This window comes from Triticum aestivum, chromosome 5B (genome assembly GCF_018294505.1).
Source record: "Triticum aestivum cultivar Chinese Spring chromosome 5B, IWGSC CS RefSeq v2.1, whole genome shotgun sequence".
In the NCBI taxonomy this organism is placed as follows: domain Eukaryota; kingdom Viridiplantae; phylum Streptophyta; class Magnoliopsida; order Poales; family Poaceae; genus Triticum; species Triticum aestivum.
The window spans coordinates 317,970,614-317,991,480 of NC_057807.1; the positions used below are offsets into that span (position 1 = coordinate 317,970,614).

A 20,867-nucleotide genomic window follows, 5' to 3' on the forward strand; every position below is an offset into this window, starting at 1 on the left:
AACAGCAACAGAATAAAGGAGAGACAACGACAGAGACATGGATAATAAGCATACTAAGTGGCTTCGCCTTTTCGATAAACTTGATAGGCACCACTTCACATGAACCTGATGCTAACAATGTGAGATATACGACATATCATGATTTGTATAGGAGTATAGATCATGAAATTTCAATCCAGCAAGAAAAAATTACATACACCAGCAGACTGTTGCCTGCACCGTACAAAGAATAATGGCCAAGGTAACCTTATTTACAATCCATTTAGTTTGCTGCAAAGGAAACTCCAAGGACAATCTATATGCAGTTGTACTCAAGCATCAACTCTATTATCTTGAACTTTAAGGAAAGGCTAATCAGAATCAAAAGGGCATATAGGCCAAGCAGCGCTGGGTAATTATAATGAGAAAACTAATTAGACAGTGTTAATTGAAAGTCAGGCAAGGTGATTAAGTAAGCGCTTTCCCTTATGTAATACAAGGAAACCACAACATAGAAAGCATCACAGGAGAGGTAAGGTAGATTTGTTGGTTCCACATGGTCGAGGAAATGCCAGTCAGGTCGACAAAAGGCGGCGCCATCAAGGGCATAACCTACGAGAAGAGAGTAAGTAAGCAGCAGCAAAAAACAATCAAAAAGAAAGAGAGGCACGGTTACATTTTGTTCAATTGACCAGGCGTCGATTGAACTGAGCTAGGGTTTGGGTCAAGACACATCGAGTTGTGAACTCTAAGAGAGGTGTGACTAATATGGCCCATCGCTAGATCAGCATTTCCAACAGGCACGTACCTAACACATTATGATCCTGTAAAAACACAAGTTCAAATAAGAATAAGACCGTGTACATCACAGGAGACAAAGATGATAAAAGAAGGCACTGAATAGGCCCACCAAAAGAGTAGGTTGCCCAAGGATGTTTGATCTAAAGCTTGGCCTTTTTAGCTGGAGGGCTCTTCTTCACCTGCCACCAAACCTTCAGTTGATTTGCTTCAAGGACAGATAACAACCATGTAAAAGAAAGCAACAATGATGCATATACTTCTAAACACTTGTATCAAACCGAAGGAAGATACCTCGAGGTAGCAGCAAGATCATCACTTAGAACAACAAAACTGCCATCAAATTTTGCAGGTTCCAAGTAGGTTTAAACAGATATACCTTGTCAATCGACTATCAAACGAGCGCAGAGAACGTCTGGGTTCTCCCACAAGCTCTGAGAAACACATAAACTATGAGAAATCAACAGATATAACTCGTGGTAATGATTTCAAGAGCATGACTGACGCCAGTTTTTGCAGACTGAAATAAAAACTACAGCTGAATATACTTGCAGTTAAAATAGATGGAAATGGTAAAAGCCCCTTCAAATCCTTACAAATTAAAACAGATTCGTGTAACTGAGTGCTGATTCCATCAAGAACTCTGGGAACAAAAGGATAGAAGTTCAATTTAGTCACCAGAAATAGGAATAAGAAAGAAATACTAAAATATAGGGAATTTAACTATTTATCAAATTGTGAGATATGTACGTGCACCACTATCTCTTTCAGGCTGCCACTATCAAATCTTGAGTTTCACATGAATGAAACAATGCTTGGCTAAGTATTCAGAAGGAACTAATAAGAAAATCATTAGGTGGAGAAAATTTAAAGTGACACTCGATCTATTTGCGCATCAGCCACATAAGATTAGCCATGCTAGCTAGCTAGCTACACAAATCCATGACCCACCTAATCATGTGTACACAAGTCCTCCTCACCTCTCTTTTTTGCTTCCTATTCTTCTAGTTGGCTCTCACCGGGGTGGCACACCACCCCAAAACAAAGAAAAACATGGACACCAGATAAAGTAAGTAGTGAATCACTTACTGTGAATCAGTAAAACTAAATTAGCCATTTCATATCCATATGTTTTATTTTCAAAGTAACTTCTTATAATAAGTTGATTCCATATATATTTTAAGAAAATATTGATGGAGGGCTTAATACTGCCATGACACAAGCACGGTATAGGCTGCATAATGCAAGTAAGATACATGTCCCTGTAATCCAACCGCCCAGGTCAAATACTTTGTATCCGAGTCCCAAATGGTTACTACAGGAACATAACAATATACTTAAATGACAAAAATGGGCAGCGTCAAACTTCTAGAAAGTATACTGCACGTAACATAATTCATGGATTAGCAACGAATGGACATAATTGGGAAAGAAACCGAACATCGATGCATTGTTTAGTGAGCAAGTAGGAAAAAATGATAAAGAAAACAGTCCATGACTGACAATCTAGTTGTTCTGATGCCATACTAAAGAGCACAGCCGCTACAATATTACTTAGTACTTCGTAGTTGTCATCCTTCACAAATAACGAGAAAATGTGAAATGAAAAGTATGATAAGAATACAAAGGCCAAAGAAAATTCGTGTTCAATCCTCACTTATAAAAATAAGCAGCAGGGGAGTATAACATAGACGTATTAACTGGTTCCGGTGGTACTAATTACGGTAAAGTATATCACTCCTTCAGGACACATGCAGAAAAAATTAGTACATGCTAGCAAGAATTCAAAGAAACACCGCATACATATAGCAATGACATATTAGTTTTATTTCAAAGAGGCAAAGCATCAGGCTTCTAGAATCGAAAGAGAATTAAGTAAATAGATCGGTAGCACAATAATGTACACATGAAAAACTGAAAAGGAGTAGCGAGAACAACAGGTCAGCAAAAAAGGTAGAAGAAAGACACCTGTCAAGAAGACGTCCGTTAAAGAGCCAATCAAGTAAATAGATCAGCAGCACAATAATATATATATATATATATATATATATATATATATATATATATATATATATCCATTTGAGGTATATATTTTCCAGATTGTTTAGGATATTTCACTAGTAGCAAAGAATTTTTTTAAATAATATAAAAGGAGATGCCATACCAAAGGAGATAGATAACAACATCTCCAGGAAGAAAAGAACGGGCTCTCAGTTCACATGTTTCAGGTATTAGGCATAAACGTGTATCTCATATAAATGTAAACAAAAAAATATGAACTGTACATTGTAAAAGGAGAAAAGTTTATTAGTCACCTTAACAGTGTATCTCCAAACACCAAAATGACTAATAATTTCCTAGGGAATTAGAAAAAAAATTGTTGAACAGATTACGATTCAAGATGGACAACCTTTTAAAAAAACGTGCAAAGGTGGTCCATCAGATACATGAAGCAGTTTTTTCATATATCCATAAGGATCAAATACTATAATGGATGAACACTTCTCAACACAGCCTGTTGCGCTGGGAAAGCTATACCTTAACCTAACTCAATAAAAAAATTGTTGTTTTACTGACACCGTTATTTTCAAGAGGGGGTGATATCGTCCAGCTTCTCAGCCAACAATTTTTAGCCTGATGGACGCAAGTAAAAGTAAACCTGAACTACGACCTCAACTTTCATGAAACTATCCTGTAGAATTAAATCAGACGTTACAAACCCAAACATGTTTGTTGAATAGACCTCAGGTAAAATGTAACCAGCTGTACAAGAAACAGTACAGAGGATACTTCAAAATCGTAGAGCCACGTGCATGTATTATATTAATCTGACAAAGCAAGTTAGGAAAACTTTACTCCTTATAAAGGAAAATACACAGCCTATCATGCAGTAGAACACTATAACCTACCTTCTGGGGATCACTTGGTGCATGAGAAGTGGTATTTTTTCTATCTCCAGCTTAATCAAATTCAAAAATTGTATGCTTAGCTTGAACTGAACTTCTCTTGGGCATTTTCTGCAGAAGTAAGAACTCATTGTTACAGGCAATGGGAGGGGGCATCTCAAACAGTCATACTTTAATACAACATCTAAGACTGAATGTGGATACATAAGCAATTAGCAGAAAATTTGACAATGAAAGCGGGCATTAAAAAAGAAAGGGTTAAAAGACCCTAAATATGCAGTAGCTGTTGTCAAGCTTATCCTATCTAAACTCCAAATCTCTATGTTATCTCCAGTATACGTAAATCAACACATCACTGAATCTCGAAATAGAGTTTACATAGAGCATACACTCTAGTGATCTTGACAATTTGTACCATCAAAATAAGTGATCGTGTCAATATGACAATACCGCCAACACTAATACGACAACAACAAAGAATTTCTTTGACAATAATTCCGTTGACACTCATTTAGTGTTAAAAAATGAACTCACCAAATGGAGTATAAAATCTTTCACAATAGCCATTTACTGAACATTTATCTGCATGCATATAAATGCTGAAATATTTGACAACCATTTACTGAAGATTTGTCAGTTAACACTGATTTCTACTCCCAGCAAATGTGCTCACTAAATGTGCTCACAACAAAGATTTCTTCGACAACAACAAAGAATGACAGTAGCAAAGAACATCATGGTCATGTAGGCATTAAAGATTTCTGTGAGCATTCAGGCTTCTTTGTGACAGGAAGGTAGGCTTACTCTGACGAGCTGGTGCGCCTAAAATCATGCAGTATGCCATAGCCCCTGGGTACAGTCCTCTCTCAGCGCCAATGATCTGGGTCAAGCATACCATGGAACCGCCGGACTGCGCATAACTCTTTTTTTTGAAACAAATCCAGTAAGAAATCCATTATGAACCTGCCAGTGTCTCAAATGGATTTACCAGAGCAGAAATGTCGGTCTTCACTTGCATTCTTGGGGATCCATGCCCTCATGCTTCTGTTCCCCGTGAGCATAGTAATAGTAGGGGCAAACCTGCATAAAACAAAAATTGGTCAAGAAAAGGCATACAATTCAGAACATGTACGAGGGAATAGTTTTGACAGTTTTCTTTCTAACATCAACAGAAATTAATGTATAGTAATATAGCAACAAAAACACCAACACTCAACCAACAGAGGAGCAGCAATCACACGCCTTATGAGGATCCAGTCAAATCATAAAAGCCATAAATCTACGCTCCACCAATAACAAGCCGTAACACTTTTGGCTTTTACCAAAGACAAGAAAAAACAACAGAAGGTCCTCACTTCCCATCCTGCACAGCAGCACATGGCCATACCGGCATAGCCCTAAAAGAAGATTGAAACGTATGCGGAGAAGAGGGGTCAACCTGCAGATGACCCAAATATCTATGAACGAAGATGCAACCGGCTCGAATCGAGAGAGGCACCGACAGGAGCGGACGAAGCTGCAGGGCAAACAACAGAAAATCAGACACGAGCGGCAACTAGTGGCAAAACATGGCATGCACAAACACATACCTGCAAGAAAAGTGCAGATCATCTTCCCCTCGACCCATTCATGATGAGCTGCAGCAAGTTCTCATGAACTGTAGAGATTGACAAGCAGTAACACATGTACATGGGAAGCAAACTTAAAGAAGAAATTTGGCTTTAGCCATGATTATCAATAGTAGCTGAGATATATATTTAATTCACCAAGTTTTCAACTAACATGTGAACACATCATGCGTATGTGCGACCCTTAAAAAAACTACAGTTTCAAATAGCAAAAGAGATTTGAAGCTATCATTGTGGAAATGTACAAACCAAAGAGGCGCTAAATACAAATACAGAACGACAACATAGCACACTGTGCTTGAGACCAGAACTGCATTTGAATGGGCTCAGATTCGCCTTTGCTCGATCATGACCCTTCCCCTAGTGTCTCCATCACCAGATCAATATGTTCTTACAAGGGTGAAAATGCCCTGGTTATCACTCATCAGAAATGACCATCCAAGGACAGAGCCACTAAAATAAGCACATGATCAAAATGGCTCAAAGAAACGAGGGGGGGGGGGTCCAACTTAATACCCACAAGTGCCTCAATTGCTCGAGAGCATGCTTATATCAGCCATAATCGATCATCATAGCCCTGCGCAAGCTAAGAGCAACTCTAGCGGACTCGCCAAAATGGAAAGTCCATCCAGCACAGACAGTTCAACAACCGCAAACTGATTAATCACAAAGCCATAAATCATCAGGAAAAAGATCCGACGGCCGAGAGTGCCTGAGCTCTGAGAGAGCTTAAGCATGGATCCACAACTACAGAGCATCAACCAGACAAGCACTACATCAACATAGCCACGACCATGTTCCATATAGTAGCCGAAGCAGAGGAATAGGAGGATGATGGAACTCACCGAGGGAGGTTGTAGCCGAGACAATATTCAGTGGGTGCCGGTGTTGCGCCTGAACGCCATCCAACCGGCGAGGAACCGCCTCCTACGCCACACATCCACGCCGCTGCATCAGAGTTGCGCCTTGCACCGTCCCGCCGACGAGCATGAACTCCACGGGCGCCAAAGCGGCCAAGGAAGCGAGGATGTGATGTATAGCACATCCAAGAGCACCACCAGGGGCGGAGATGACCGGGGCAAAGAGAATGATACTTTTGGCCTTTGCTAGAAATAAGATGAGAAACAAAAAGCCCTCATTGGCCAGCCTGCACACCAACAAGCAAAACAAGAAGAACACGGTGAGGCCAAAAAACACATCACCATACAACTGTACACCTAGCTTTTGAAAAGCATATCCCACCGCTATAATAAGATTTTTATATGCCTACTTATGCAGTTAGAACGGTGTTTTCAATACCTATATGTATAATTAGATAATATAGGCAATGTAAAATCCTAGTTTTTTTGGCAAAAAAGATAAATTATTTCTAGTCCCCTAATTCTGGAACTACACATTTGCAGTTCTTTCAATTTGTCTGCAATAGCCTAGCAAAGTACTGCATACAAGGCCAGATGACTAAAATATCAAAAGCCTGCTGCACATTTCATTTGTCAAGGACAGTGCACAAGCAATAAAATAAGAAACTATCCGGCACAAGTGGGCTACCTAATGAGTACACTACTACACATTGTCAGGTAGAGCTGCCATCAGTGTTGCTGCTGCACTAAACAACAATACAGAATCACCCACCATTGCAGTATGTGTTTAACAAATATAGCAAGCTGGAAGAGTGTCAGACCTCATTCAATATTCAATTTTAAAAAGACAGGGAAGATTAAGTGAAAATGGTAGAAAAGGAATAGACCTGTACAATTTGATATTGATAGTGTGGATCCAATTCTGCAGGGTTGCACCTCTACCCCTCAGGATCCAGTTCTCGAGCGGATTAACACACACATAGAGTAAATGGAAGGAGGATCGTACCCGCTCCTCTCCTCTGCTGCTACAAAAGAAGAGAGAGATTAGAAAGAGATAGAGAGGAGGAGGAGCAGGAGGAAGGAGGGGCAAGGGATGAACTGACCAGATGCAGAGAGGAGGCGCAGCCCCATGGCCACCGGAGACGAACACCCGAAACCCTAACCACGGGCAAAGTTGCGGGTGAGCGATGGTGGCCGTGAGCGGCGAATCCGGCGGGAGGAGAGGACGCAGCGGAGCGAGGCGAGCTCGGCGCTGTACTGCGCGGTGGCGGGGATGTCGGGGCTCGCTGTTGCTGGGCGCCTTGGCCTGCTGTTGCTGCTCCCCGCCGTCATGCTCCTCGTCCTCCCTCCTCTGCTAGGGCTCTGCTGCGGCGGATCTGGCCGCCAACGGCGCCGTTCGAGGCGGTGGGTGGCGGCGGCGATGTGGATGGGAGGAGAGGAGGCGCGCGGGAGGGGAGAGGAGGCGGCGGCGAGGCGGGAGGAGCTGGGCGCGGGGGAGGCGCGGGGCAGAGGCGCGAGCGAGGAAGGAGGGAGGCGACTGCGAGAGCGAGCGAGGGAGGAGGCGGCTAGGTCTCCGTCACAGGAGCGGCCGACCCTTTTATACCCCCACCACGCGAAATGACCGAAATGCCCTGGTGGGGGCATGGTATTTACATTCTGTTGCCATTACTATTCATTCCAGCAGTGTTTCATCCAGATCCGACGGTCCAGATCCTCCCACCTCTCGATCCAACGGCCCAAAACTCATCAAGCGTTTTGATCCGAAGGTCCAGAATCGCTGATCTCTGAGGAGGCTTGTACATTCATCATTCTCTTATTTCTGGATGGCCAGTGCGGTAAGTCCAGATTTTAGGAGGACGAGGCGTCCACTCTTGGCCATCAGCCCACCCTTCCATGTAGCGGTTTTGTTTCCAAATTTTGTCAGGAACGGGCCCAACGCCGAGCTGGCCTGTGCCTCGGTTGCTCAGCCAACCCAAACGAAAACCCCTCCCCTCGGTCCCACCGAAACCCTCGCCACCTCCGCTCTGCCTGTTTGTTCACCTCCCACCCCCACCCGCAGCAGCACAATCCTCGCAGCCGCTCTCCGTCCCTCGTGCTCTCCGCCTCAGATCCCCAGCCTCCGTCCGGCGCCCTCGCCGCATTCCCATTTCCCCGAGGTAAGGAGCTTCTCCACGACGCCGAATCCAACAGCTCCAGGGTTCGTGCCCTCTCATTTTCTCTAAATTTGTGCGGCGGCGCTTCCCCATCGGGGCCGTATTTGGATATATTTTCTCGCGTAGCATAATCCGACGCCAATCCGATGCCAAGTGTCTCTCCTGGACAGAATGTGGGGAGACTGGGTTCGAGCAAGGCATGCAGGGTGAAGTAGGCGTTGCTATCCTAGCAGAAAATTTGAAATTCACGCACCATTGACCTTAAGATTACCCAAGTTCCCACGCTTCACGTTGCAGAGACAATACTCTTGCCGTAACCGAACACGGGACTATGGGTCTACTTAGGATTCACGATTCAGAACTCTCACCACAAGTTTGTTCCCCAGATGCTCTGTCTGTCAGTATCAGTTCATGCGTTACATTATCTTTCACTTGTTCTCTGTTGCAGTCCACGTCTGTTGTGTTTCCACATAAACTACGATGGGTGCATCTGCAGCTACCGGCATGCAGATGGTGGCGGCGCGCCCTTGCATCCCAGCTTGCCAGCGAATGCTTGGGTCGAGATCTGTAGTTTCTGCATTCGGAAGGGCACTCAGCACCAGAACTGGCTTTGCAAGCTGTGTTAAGACTGCGTCAGCAGGACCGCTCATTTCTGTAAGCCGCAAGAGGTTTGCTGTCAGGGCGATGTCTCAGGGAGCTGTCCAGGGCCTCCCCATTGATCTCAGAGGTAAGCTAAATTCAGTTGTTTTTTACTCAACAAGTAACAGTATGACAGATGGTTGTTGATGTACTTTGGGTTGATGTATCTTTCTTAATTGTTTGTTCTTGCGATTTCGGTACCTTTGTGTTTGTTATACAGTACTACTATATGCTTCAGTTGTGTTTCTGTATTAACAATTAAAAATTTGGCCTGTGTCTACGCAATATTATACAACTGATTAAGGTTCACTTCAGATGTAGGTGAAATTGTGTACCCTGTGTTGCCCTTGACATCACTAGAAATATATCTTCCGTTTCAAAAAAGCACTAGGAATATATCATGTAAAATGTCTTTGTCAACCTCCAGAACCACGAAAGTTAACACAATATTGCTTCAGCTAAGGTGTCTTGCTGGGAATTTAAGGTAAACACGTATGTCATGGACTTCTGGATTGGTATCGTGCACAACAGAATACGAAAATGAAATGCTGTGATAATTCAAATGAAATCCCGCTGAAATTTAAAGACAAATATTCAAATGGAATGACACTAGGAAGCGAATCAGCATATCTCGAACTTAAATATTAAAACATACAATTCAGAACTGTTTAGCTACAATGTCACATACATACAGTCTGAATTAAGCTTTGCTTGACTTGGGAGACAAACTTCCAAATATTCTGTCAAAAACAATTGAACAAAGTAGATAATACCATAAAACCTTTCTTTGCCACACTGAGCCTAGGTTATTTTAAATCTCAAGCCCTTCATTACTCTAGTGGTGCTGCCTTGGTCATGGATATGTATGATTTCCGGATTTATGGACAAGGTGGGCACAACCTTGCTCCTGGCAGTGAAGCAACTTGATTTCCCTTCACCCTTCAGATTATTTTTCGCCACATCTAAATTTGCACTTTTGATTCATTGCATGATTGAATGTCCCTTTTGCGTGGATCCCTGTGTCTGTCTAGAGGTTGTTTGTTTTGACAACTTTGGTCCTTCTATTCCACTGTGATTCATTAATGAGCCCCAATGTTCAGGATATCAGTAACTGGTACCATATCGGTCGGGTACTGAGTAGGGATAAATAGGCGAATTTTCCAGTTAATCGGCCGATAAATCAGTTATTCGGCTGATAAATCAGTTAATCAGCTATCCGGTGACCCTCCAAGTAGCGATTAACTGGCCGATATTTGGAACAATGAGAGCCCATGACAATGCTTATATGGATAACATAGCACAGTAATAGACATATTTACAGACATTGCCTTGGTTCTACCTGAAATTATGATTTGAAGTGAAAACTTCCAAATATAACATTAGTACACTTTGGAGAGCTAGTCGCTGGGAGCTGGTACTCTCCAACTTAATGCTTTCTAGTCTGTGTAGATCTAGTTCTCACCAAAAGGCAGCCACCTTTCTCTTATGTTCTATGCTTGGTAGCAAACTTAATGATAGGTATGGCATTGTACCATTTTTGTTGTTCAGTTCGCAAAAAATAAAACCAAGAATTTTAAGTTTGCATTGGATTTGGTCGAGTTGTATGGATCGACTGCATGAAATGCGATGATAAATTCAACATTGGATTCTTTTTGTAAGTTGCAAGAATATGTGTCTTGTTACTATTAAGGAGTTTAAGGTAAATAGACCAGGCTAGTTTCTTTGTTAGCACCTCAGTTCCAGCTTTTTGAGTTAATGCAAATTCAGAACTATGAAATCAATACAGCTGATTTTCTGTAGGAAATGATCTGGCCTTAGTACTCTATAAATTGACTAGTTCATGTGCCATTGTTTCAGGTAAAAGAGCATTTATTGCTGGAGTCGCTGATGATAATGGTTATGGCTGGGCAATAGCCAAGGCTCTTGCTGCAGCTGGTGCTGAAATTCTTGTTGGTACATGGGTGCCTGTAAGTTGATCTCTTTCATGGTTGTAGAAAAAAATTGGCCTCTTTCATGAAATTTATTCATTTATTGTAGTGGATATTCTGTTGAACAATCTTACAGACCATCTGCATTTGCAGGCACTGAACATATTTGAGACAAGCTTGAGACGTGGAAAGTTTGACGAATCACGGAAGTATGCTCATCTGTTCTTCTACCCTAATTTTGTTTGTCCACTTCAGTGTTCCTTGCTGGATCTATTATCCTATGTCTTGTGTTTGACAAGCACTTGATGCAGGCTGCCTGATGGATCCCTTATGGAGATTACTAAAGTTTATCCACTGGATGCTGTTTTTGACTCCCTGGAGGATGTTCCTGAAGATGTAATGCTCACAAGTCATCATTTGGGATTCTCCTTGTCCTTGCAATTTTGGCTGTATTGACTCTTTTCTTTTCCGGGTGTAGGTTAAAGCAAATAAGAGGTACGCAGGATCCTCAAAATGGACTGTGAAGGTAAGCTACGGCATTCCTCTTAAACTCATACTGGCGATCTACTGAACACTATGCTGCATAAATCTTTTTATCAAAGGCCTAATTCGTGCATACTTCCATCTGACAGGAAGTTGCTGAAACTGTGAAGGATGATTTCGGCAGCATTGATATCCTTGTGCATTCTCTTGCCAATGGTCCTGAGGTGAAGCCTCTCATGTACATACAAACATACCCATGCATGCCATTGCCATCACCATCATCTCACTACTATTGGTAGCATATATATTTTTAGTTAACCTCCATTTCACTTCAAAGGTAACAAAGCCCTTGCTGGAGACATCAAGAAGTGGCTATCTTGCTGCAGTTTCAGCATCTAGTTACTCGTTCATCTCTTCACTTCAGCATTTCCTTCCCATCATGAATCCAGGTAATAGTTCCTACCAATATGCTTTGTCTGTTCTTTTCTTGCTTTGATGGTGTTTTCTTTTGTTGTTGTGCGACCATCTGAATTCTATTTGGCAAGCTTACCGGTATTTATCTAGTACTATATACACTTACTTTTCGATTGGGTTGATTGTTGGATAAAGTACAGATGTCAATGTGAATCTGCATGAAGCTTTTTGTGAATGATGTTCCCAGTTCGAGAGATGATTTCCTTCCTTGAGTGATTCAGCTACAATGTACAACATATATGGGAGGCGAGCGCTCCTAGAATTGAGGCACGCAGGCCACGAGCGCTGCCGATCCTACAAAGTAGGGTGGATGCAGCCACTTACAACAGCAAGTATACAACATGTACATGTACAGTTTAACACCCCCCTCAGCCGGAACGCCGTTTGGGAGGACGTTCAGGCTGGCACGAAACTCATGAAAAACCAGTGATGGTAGCCCCTTAGTGAAGAGATCCGCGAACTGTGAACTGGAGGGGACATGGAGCACACGAGCTTCTCCCAAAGCAACACGATCACGAACAAAGTGTAGATCAATCTCAATGTGCTTAGTCCTCTGATGCTGCACCGGATTGCAGGCTAAGTATGAGGCGCTGATGTTGTCGCAGTAGACGACGGTAGCATGTGTCGGCGGACGTTTGAGCTCGTGTAACAATTGTCGAAGCCAGCAAGATTCAGCAACGCAATTGGCAACACCACGGCATTCTGCCTCGGCACTCGAACGTGACACGGTTGGTTGGCGCTTTGAAGACCAAGAGATGATGTTAGCGCCAAGAAAAACGCAAAATCCCGAAGTGGACTTGCGGGTGTCAGGGCAACCCGCCCAATCAGCATCAGTATAGGCTAGAAGATCTGTGGAGGAGGACTTGTAGAACTGAATGCCGTAATGCGAAGTGCCTTGGAGGTACCGAAGAATTCGTTTAATGAGCTGCATGTGTGTGTCATGCGGTTCATGCATGAAAAGACAGACTTGTTGCACTGCATATGCTATATCTGGCCGGGTGAGGGTAAGGTATTGGAGTGCGCCTGCGAGGCTTCGGTAGTATGTGGGATTGGAGAGAAGGCGACCATCATGGGAAGATAGTTTGGATGTGGTGTCGATGGGGGTGGACACGGGCTTACAATGAAGCATATTGGCGCGGTCAAGAATCTCAAGGGTGTACTGTTGTTGGTGGAGAAATAAGCCAGAGGTGTTTGGTGTGACATTGATGCCTAGGAAGTGATGGAGAGGACCAAGATCCGACATGGAGAGCTCCCGTTTGAGAGCATCAATGATGGTGGAGAGGGTGTGTGTGGTGTTGGCGGTGAGAATGATGTCGTCCACATACACAAGTAAATATGCAAGGGAAGAACCATGATGAAGTATGAACAAGAGTCACTCTTGGCGGCAGAAAAACCAAGGGATAGCAAGAAAGACTTGAAACGAAGAAACCACGTACATGGGGCTTGTTTCAAGCCATAGAGTGACTTCTGCAGGAGGCATACGTGATCGGGATGAGCGGGATCAACAAACCCGGCTGGTTGAGAGCAGTACACTGTTTCCTTGAGATCGCCATGGAGGAAGGCGTTTTTGACATCCAATTGGTGGATTGGCCATGAGCTGGATGTGGCGAGGGAGAGCACAACACAAAAAGTGGCTGGCTTGACGACCGGGCTAAATGTTTCATCATAATCAACGCCCTCGCGTTGAGTGAAGCCCCGGACAACCCAACGAGCTTTGTACCGTGCCAAGGAGCCATCTGGATGAAACTTGTGCCGGTACATCCACTTCCCCGTGACAATATTCACACCTGCAGGTTTAGGCACCAAAGACCAAGTATAATTGTTGATTAAAGCATTAAATTCCTCTTGCATTGCATGGCGCCAATTGGGGTCCTTGAGGGCAGATTTGTAGGTGGGAGGAATGGAAGAGATGGGTGGTGTGGAGGAGTCAGCAAGGAAAAGCTTTTTAGGCATGCAATAGCCGCGTTTGGCCCTGGTGATCATTTTGTGGGAGTTATGTGGAGGCTCAGTGGGTTGTGCATGGCGAGGGAGACGTGGCGAGGGAGTACTGGCTGTGCATGCCTCGGAGGGCGAGGCAGATTCGGTGGGGCCCGCGGCTGGTGGCGCAGAGGGAGCAGGCGCGGAATTCGTGGAGGCTGGGCCGGCGGATCCGACAGGCACGGAAGGCGAGGTGGATCGCGTTAGGGGGGTGGGGGTGGAGCCAGGCGGGATCCGGGCGAGGTGATGCGCGAGGCCGGGTCCGCAGGAGTGGGGGGGGCATGCGGGCGCAGGTGGGTGGCGGGGCCAGTATGAGGTTGGCGGCAGATTCGAGGAGGATACTGCTGGGTTTGCTGGGCGCACGGGATCTGGTGTGGCCGGGATGCTGTGTGGCCATGCAGGGGGTGGCAGGTAAGGAAAGGTGGTTTCGTCGAAAATAACATGACGTGAAACAATGACGCGACGAGAGGCCAGATCAAAACATCGGTATCCCTTGTGCTCTAGAGGGTAACCCAAGAAAATGCAACATGTGGAGCGAGGGGAAAGTTTGTGTGCCATGGTTGCGGATGTGTTGGGAAAACAAAGACAGCCAAATACGCGAAGATGGTCATATGTGGGATGAGTGCCGTGTAGAAGAAAGAAAGGTGTGTGATCTGCTATGGCACGAGAGGGGCGTCGGTTGAGGAGATATGTGGCCGTGTGTAGTGCTTCAACCCAAAAGGAGGGAGTGAGGTTTGCTTGGAGAAGGAGGGTGCGGACAATGTCGTTGGTCGTACGGATGAGGCGTTCTGCCTTGCCATTTTGGGGAGAAGTGTGAGGGCAAGAGAAGCGATAAACGATGCCGTTTATGGAGAAGGAGCGTAGAGACGAGTTGATAAACTCGCCGCCATTGTCACATTGCATAGCCTTGATGATAACATTGTATTGTGTGTGGACAAAGGTAAAGAACCGTTGTAGTATAACTGATGTATCAGATTTCTGACGCATGGGGAAAGTCCAGGAATAGTGTGTGAAATCATCAAGCACAACTAAATAATATTGAAATCCTGAAAAGCTTACAACGGGGGACGTCCACAAGTCGCAATGAATCAAATCAAACGGTGCAAATGTTTTGCTAAAGGAGGATGAAAAGGGAAGGCACGGTTGACGGCCTAACTGACAAGCATTACATGGAGAGTGTGCTGCATTATTACAAGAGCTAAGAAAATCCTTGGCTAAAGTGGACAAGGAGTGCGCGCCGGGTTGCCTAAGCCGGCGGTGCCACAAATCCGGCATGGAGATGGTGAAGGCTGTTGGTGGAGCGCGGTTATTTCCAAAGAAGGGGTAGAGGTCGCCGTCGCTAACGGAGATCAAAAGCATCTTCTGAGTGCGAAGATCCTTCACAAGAAAACCACAAGGGTAAAATTCAATAGAACAAGAGTTGTCTTTAGTAAAACGACGAACGGAAATAAGACTAGTGACGACGTTGGGAGAGACTAGCACGTCGGTGAGACGGAAATCAGAGGAGGGAGGGTGGTGGATCCGGTGGCTGTGACGGGGATGTGGTGCCCATTGCCGACAAGAATGGAAGAAGGAACATGCTTTAAAGAACCATACTTGGTAATGTTACCTTGATTGCCTGTCACGTGTGAAGATGCACCATTGTCAAGATACCACTCGGGTGCGGGGCTGGAGGAGAAGCCGCCGTTGTTGTACGGCGGCGTTAAGCATCGCAGTGTGCTCCCAAGATGGCGGCGGGGCGGAGTAGTAGGGTGCTGGTGCCGGAGGCGCGTGCTGGTACACAGGATATGCCTGCGCATGGGAGCCGGGACGCAGCCCGAGCACGCCGGCGGCGTTGGGCGGCACCCAGCTAGAGCGCGGATGCGGGAGAGCCATGCCGTCGGGGGCGAAGTAGCCGGTGAAGGGCGCAAGTGTCGGTGTAGAGGCCTGGCCGCGAGTAGAGTTGTCGCAGCGTCCGCGCCTGCGTCCACGATCACCGCCATCACCGCCGCGGTCACCGCCACGACCAGGGTTGTGGTGCGGCGACGGCGGTGGTCGCTCATTGCTCGAGGAGCGATCACCACGGTCGGAGGGGCGGTTACCACGCCCAACACCACCAGAGGGACCCCCGGCGCTGGAGGAAACGCCACCGAAGAGGGCGAACGCCGAGGCGCTCTCTTTGGCCGCCCGCTGTTCCATTGACTCCTCTGCCAAGGCGATGCAGGAGAGCACGGGGTCGAACGGCATGGTGGAAGCCTGATCGCCAAGAACAACCTGGATCGTGTCCAGGCGTTTGTCGAGGCCGTGAAGAAACTGGGTGGTGAGATCCACCTCAGTGACCGCGTGATCTATGTCCGCAAGGCCATCTGTGAGAAGCTTCATGCGACGAGCATATTCGGTGATGGAGAGACCGCCTTGTTTGAGATTGCGGTATTGGCGGTTGAGGATCATGAAGCGCGCCGCGCGATTGGCGAGGAAGAAGTCATGGATCTTCTTCCATAGGGTGAAGGTGGTGGTGGCCCCGACGACGTGGTCAACGAGGGGATCGGCCAGAGTGGCATAGATCCAAAGAGCGACATGGGCGTCGAGCTCAAGGAGGTGAGCGCTGGCGTTGGGGGGGAGGGGCTGCTCGATGAGGAAGGAGACACCGTAGCGGAGAAGCACCATGAGGAAGGACTTCCATTTGTGATAATTGTGAGCAGCGGGATCAAGTAGGAACTTGACGTGATTGGTGATGTGATCACTGAATATGGGGTGGCGAGGGGCCGGCGGCAGCGGCGGCGGCGCCGGCGGGGCAGTGGAGGTGAAGAGAGGGGCAAACTGAGTGCCGGCGGCAGCGGAGGTGGAGTTGAGAAGGGAGGGGTTGGTACCGGAAACGAAGGGCGGTGAAGATGCCGCGGAGGTGGCCGAGGAGGTGGCGGCGCCGGACGCCGGGGAGAAGGAGCTCGGGGAGGTGCCAGAGGTCGGAGCACTGGAGGAGGAGGACGAGCCAGTCTCAGCCATTGGGAGGGCCTGGTCGCTGATACCAAGTTGGAGAGATGATTTCCTTCCTTGAGTGATTCAGTTACAATGTACAGCATATATGGGAGGCGAGCGCTCCTAGAATTGAGGCACGCAGGCCACGAGCGCTGCCGATCCTACAAAGTAGGGTGGACGCAGCCACTTACAACAGCAAGTATATAGCGTGTACATGTACAGTTTAACATTCCCTCCTAAGTTACCACCCGTAAACGAGGGGTGCAGAACAGGACATTTTCCAGTAACAGCAATATATTTGGTTATAGCAAGAACATGCCATACAAACAATATAATGGGTCAATCTGTTTAGTGTTTATTTCGTATCATGTTCTGGGTAACTCCATTAGTTGCTTAAATATTATCACATTTCTGTAGCTGTGTGGCATATGCATTGCTGTTGTAAATAGTGAAGTCTATCAAACAGGCCTATGGTTAGCTTGTTTAGTGGAGATCATTTATGTTAGTCAAAGGGAAACTATTTGTTCTCACTGTATTTTTTTCAATATTTAATGAGAGGTGATTCGGCTTACCGTGTTTTGTAATTTCAATATTTAATAGGAGGTGCTAGTATCTCTTTGACCTACATTGCTTCGGAAAGGACAATCCCTGGGTAAATCTTCTTCTAACGATTTCACGGCTATGAAGTGAATTATTTGTACTTACGATCTGTTTGGTGGTTTGCTTTGTAGCTATGGCGGTGGCATGAGTTCAGCAAAGGCAGCACTTGAGAGTGATACAAGAGTACGTGCTTCTCCGTGACATGACTCACTATGATGTCCAGCAGTACTTTGTTTTGTGTATATTTATTTCAAAGCCATCTTTCTATGTAGGTTCTTGCTTTTGAAGCAGGGCGAAAGGGCAAAATCAGAGTGAACACTATATCAGCAGGTATCTTTTTTGTAAAGGAAGTAAACAAGTTCCTCTTTTCAGGAAAAATCTTTTGGCATAAAGTTTACATTAGAAAGCGTCATCTGTGTACTAAATTAACAGATATACAGTTCTTTGCTTTCATCACCTCGCTCATGCATTGAATGTACTCTTTCTTATTTCCTTAGGTCCCCTGGGGAGCAGAGCTGCAAAAGCTATTGGATTCATCGAGAAGATGATAGAGTACTCTTATGTTAACGCACCATTGCAGAAGGAGCTCTTGGCAGGTTAATATTGTCTCTTTTCCCTCTTGCTACCACTCTTTCGCCGCCACTCTTGATGTATTCCTTTCTTGTACAAATTATTTATAAACTTTCGCATATTCAACAGAGGAAGTGGGGAACGCAGCAGCATTCTTGGTGTCTCCGTTGGCATCTGCAATCACTGGTTCAACTGTTTATGTCGACAATGGACTCAACACGATGGCGCTCGCGGTTGACAGTCCTACTTTGTCTACATAAGCATTCTCTTGATTTCTGAATGGGGTGTAGCGAGTTCGAACTGGAGTGGTCTGTCACTGGTCCTCTCCGAAACTAGGCTGTTCGTGTAGTTTGAGATGAATTTGTGAGAGCGATGGTAGTAGCTTGAGGATAGAAAGTCGCGGAAGCATGGATGATTGTGTGCTGTGTTTTCGGTACTCCGGACTACAAGTTGTCATGAAGAAATAGAAGTACGATAGTGCACTACATTGGTCTGTTATATCATGTTGTGCCTTGGATTTGGAAATGGAGACAAGAAGAAAATGAAATTGAATAAAAATATTGCATTTTGGTGATTATATATATTTTGTATCGAAAACTAAAAGAGCCTGGGGCCTCTTTGATTCAAAGGATTTCAATTTTTCTTTTGAGGATCGAAATCCTTGGGATTTTTTCGGCATGCTGTGTGACTGCAAAGACTGTTTGCATCATCGCCGTTTCATTCGTGTAGTCCTTGTCGGACGACTCAACGTAGTGCTTGTGTATGTGCTCCATGTCGGTAGCCATTGCTTTAAAGAAGGTATAAATTTTTTAGATGAGTATTTCACTGCTCCATGTCGGTAGCCATTGCTTTAAAGAAGGTATAAATTTTTTAGATGAGTATTTCACCAAACACTTAAGCCGTGGTGACTACCGTAGGGGCGGATGATACATGTGTGGTGGATAGACGAGAGGTGTGGACTGACGATGAAGGACAAGTGGCGTGGAGGCCGGGTGTAGTGGTGGAGGTCGCGGAGTTTCGGGAAGGGCTTGGCGGGCGGCCGGGTGGTAGAGCAGCGGTGTCGGTGAGAGAGAAAGCGGATGGAGAAAAGAGAAGGATGGAGAGGTCCAGATAGGGTTTTGTGTGAGGGTTTAGATGGGCTGAGATGCCCGAGTTTTACGTGGTTGGTGTTCGGACTCTTGTAAAGTCTCACAGGTTTGCCTTCGGTTTATGGAAAACAGACCTCCTGACTGATTCGCGGACCGATCCGGAACGTTGTTGGATGGCAAACTGTGTCCGATCGGATTGGCCCGGACGCTTGCTGATGGTTTGAGTGTCCGCAGTCTTGATTGCCTAAACTTTGGCATAGATGTATTAGTGCTTAGTGTGGTTCAGATGCTTGCTATGTGTAAGAGCATCTCCAATAGGTGCGCGAAATATCCGTTACGCTGGATAAACCGCCAATTTGGCGTGTGAGAGGCCCCGTGGCGCGCTCCAGCAGGTGCGCGAAAAAAATTGGGCACGCGCGGGAAAAAAGCGGCAGCACGCGCGACAGTTTTGGCGCGCATCCCCCACCGCGCAGGTTAAAAGCCGCACGCGGGTGCCCATCAACCGCCACTCTTTCCCTTCCGCCGCACCTTCTTCCTCGCCTCATCCGATGCCACCCCCGCCATCGCCATGCCTTCTCCCCCGCCTCTTCCAGCGCCCCGCCGTTGCGCCTTCTCCCCCCGCATCTTCCAGTACCTCGCCATGCCGTCGCGCCCCCGAAGCAGCTCGGGTTTCCGTGGCGTCTGCCTCCGCCCCTCTGGCGTGTATTACGTGGAGATCCGCTCTAGCGATACACGCCTTGGGCTCGGAACATTCGAGACCGCCCACGAGGCCATCCGCGCGTACAACGCGATGGCGTGGCGCCTCGGACAGCCACAGGCGCAGATGAACTTCTCCGACGTGTAGACGCTCGAGTAGGCGCCGGAACTCGCACCTCCCCCGCAACAAATCATCGACGAGGATCGCCGCCTCCTCATTGCCGAGGCAAATGAGCACGACATGGCGGTGTGGCGCGAGCGCTTCCCGCAGGATGTCGCTGTCGAGAACGATTTCTGGGCACAGAGGTGGGCGGAGCGAGCCGTACATCGGGCGGACAAGCGTGCGCTGAAGGAACTGGCGGAAGCCCACATCAAGTTGGGACCTGCGTCGACCTGGGACGATGAAGATCCTCGGTGGCTCGACGCGTTTACATCGTCGGACTACACCATCGAGGAAGACGAGGAGTAGTTTTATCTAGTTTTTAACATCATTTTATCTAGTTTAAGCATCATTTTATCTAGTTCTATTTGCATCGTATAAACTAGCTTGTGGTTGGGGGGTTTAACTATGCTATGAATTTGAACTGTGTTGTTTCATATTTTTTCGTATGTGTTGTTTCAATTTTTTTTCCAAGCACCGGCTAGTTGCGCGCGTTGGATGTTGTGGCGCCCGATGAAGCGCTATAGTGGCGCGCTAAATTTTGCAGCGTCTAGTAAAGCAACCATCCTCCTGCGCGCTAAAACGCTATTTCAACGTCGCAAAAAATATTTAGTGCGCCTGTTGAAGATGCTCTAATCAAACGCTGGTATTGTCCAGCAGTTCTTTAATGCAATTACCAAGTAAGGCTACTAGTCGATGACTGAGAAAGAAGTTGGCCTAAGTTGAAGCTTCTCGTCCTCGTAACCAAAATGAGTTGCTGTGCCAACTCAATAAAAAAGCTAAAAAATAATCGGGTTGCAGTTATTGCGGAATTGATTCGAGTTCCAGAGGACACGGGTGGAGTGCCACAGGCGCCGGCAGCAGCTTCTCCATCCGACTACACGTGCCCCTCGCCGACCTGCCGACCTGGGACACGTCCCCCCATCGGCTGTACGCACCAGCGCTTCACATTCATCCACATATATACTCTACG

The 20,867-nt window shown here is 46.2% G+C and overlaps 1 protein-coding gene and 1 long non-coding RNA gene across 3 annotated transcripts; one reads left to right on the top strand and one right to left on the bottom strand.

Annotated features, from left to right (window-relative positions):
• Positions 1-325: 325 nt before the first annotated feature.
• Positions 326-2,535, bottom strand: LOC123116039 (uncharacterized). Of its 2 annotated transcripts, XR_006456907.1 has the most exons (4): positions 1,072-2,535; positions 890-985; positions 788-803; positions 326-591 (listed from the first exon to the last, which is right to left on the bottom strand). It is a non-coding gene; the product is annotated as an uncharacterized lncRNA (long non-coding RNA). The 2 variants fall into 2 exon arrangements; XR_006456906.1 differs by having other exon boundaries at positions 326-803.
• A 5,585-nt stretch (positions 2,536-8,120) lies between these two features.
• On the top strand, positions 8,121-18,527 carry LOC543343 (enoyl-[acyl-carrier-protein] reductase [NADH] 2, chloroplastic). Its single transcript, XM_044532417.1, has 13 exons — positions 8,121-8,327; positions 8,773-9,051; positions 10,821-10,930; positions 11,045-11,100; positions 11,203-11,287; positions 11,370-11,417; positions 11,524-11,598; positions 11,712-11,823; positions 17,381-17,432; positions 17,512-17,563; positions 17,653-17,710; positions 17,878-17,976; positions 18,080-18,527. Exons 2-13 carry the CDS (start codon positions 8,805-8,807, stop codon positions 18,208-18,210), a joined length of 1,125 nt encoding a protein of 374 aa, XP_044388352.1. The 5' UTR covers positions 8,121-8,327; positions 8,773-8,804; the 3' UTR covers positions 18,211-18,527.
• The last annotated feature ends 2,340 nt before the right edge of the window (positions 18,528-20,867 follow it).

Coding starts and splice junctions, on each gene's coding strand:
- LOC543343 (XM_044532417.1), top strand. CDS start 8,805: ATGGGTGCATCTGCAGCTACCGGCATGCAGATGGTGGCGGCGCGCCCT. Junction 11,101..11,202: donor AAGTTTGACGAATCACGGAA/GTATGCTCATCT, acceptor CACTTGATGCAG/GCTGCCTGATGGATCCCTTA. Junction 17,711..17,877: donor AGTGAACACTATATCAGCAG/GTATCTTTTTTG, acceptor TTATTTCCTTAG/GTCCCCTGGGGAGCAGAGCT.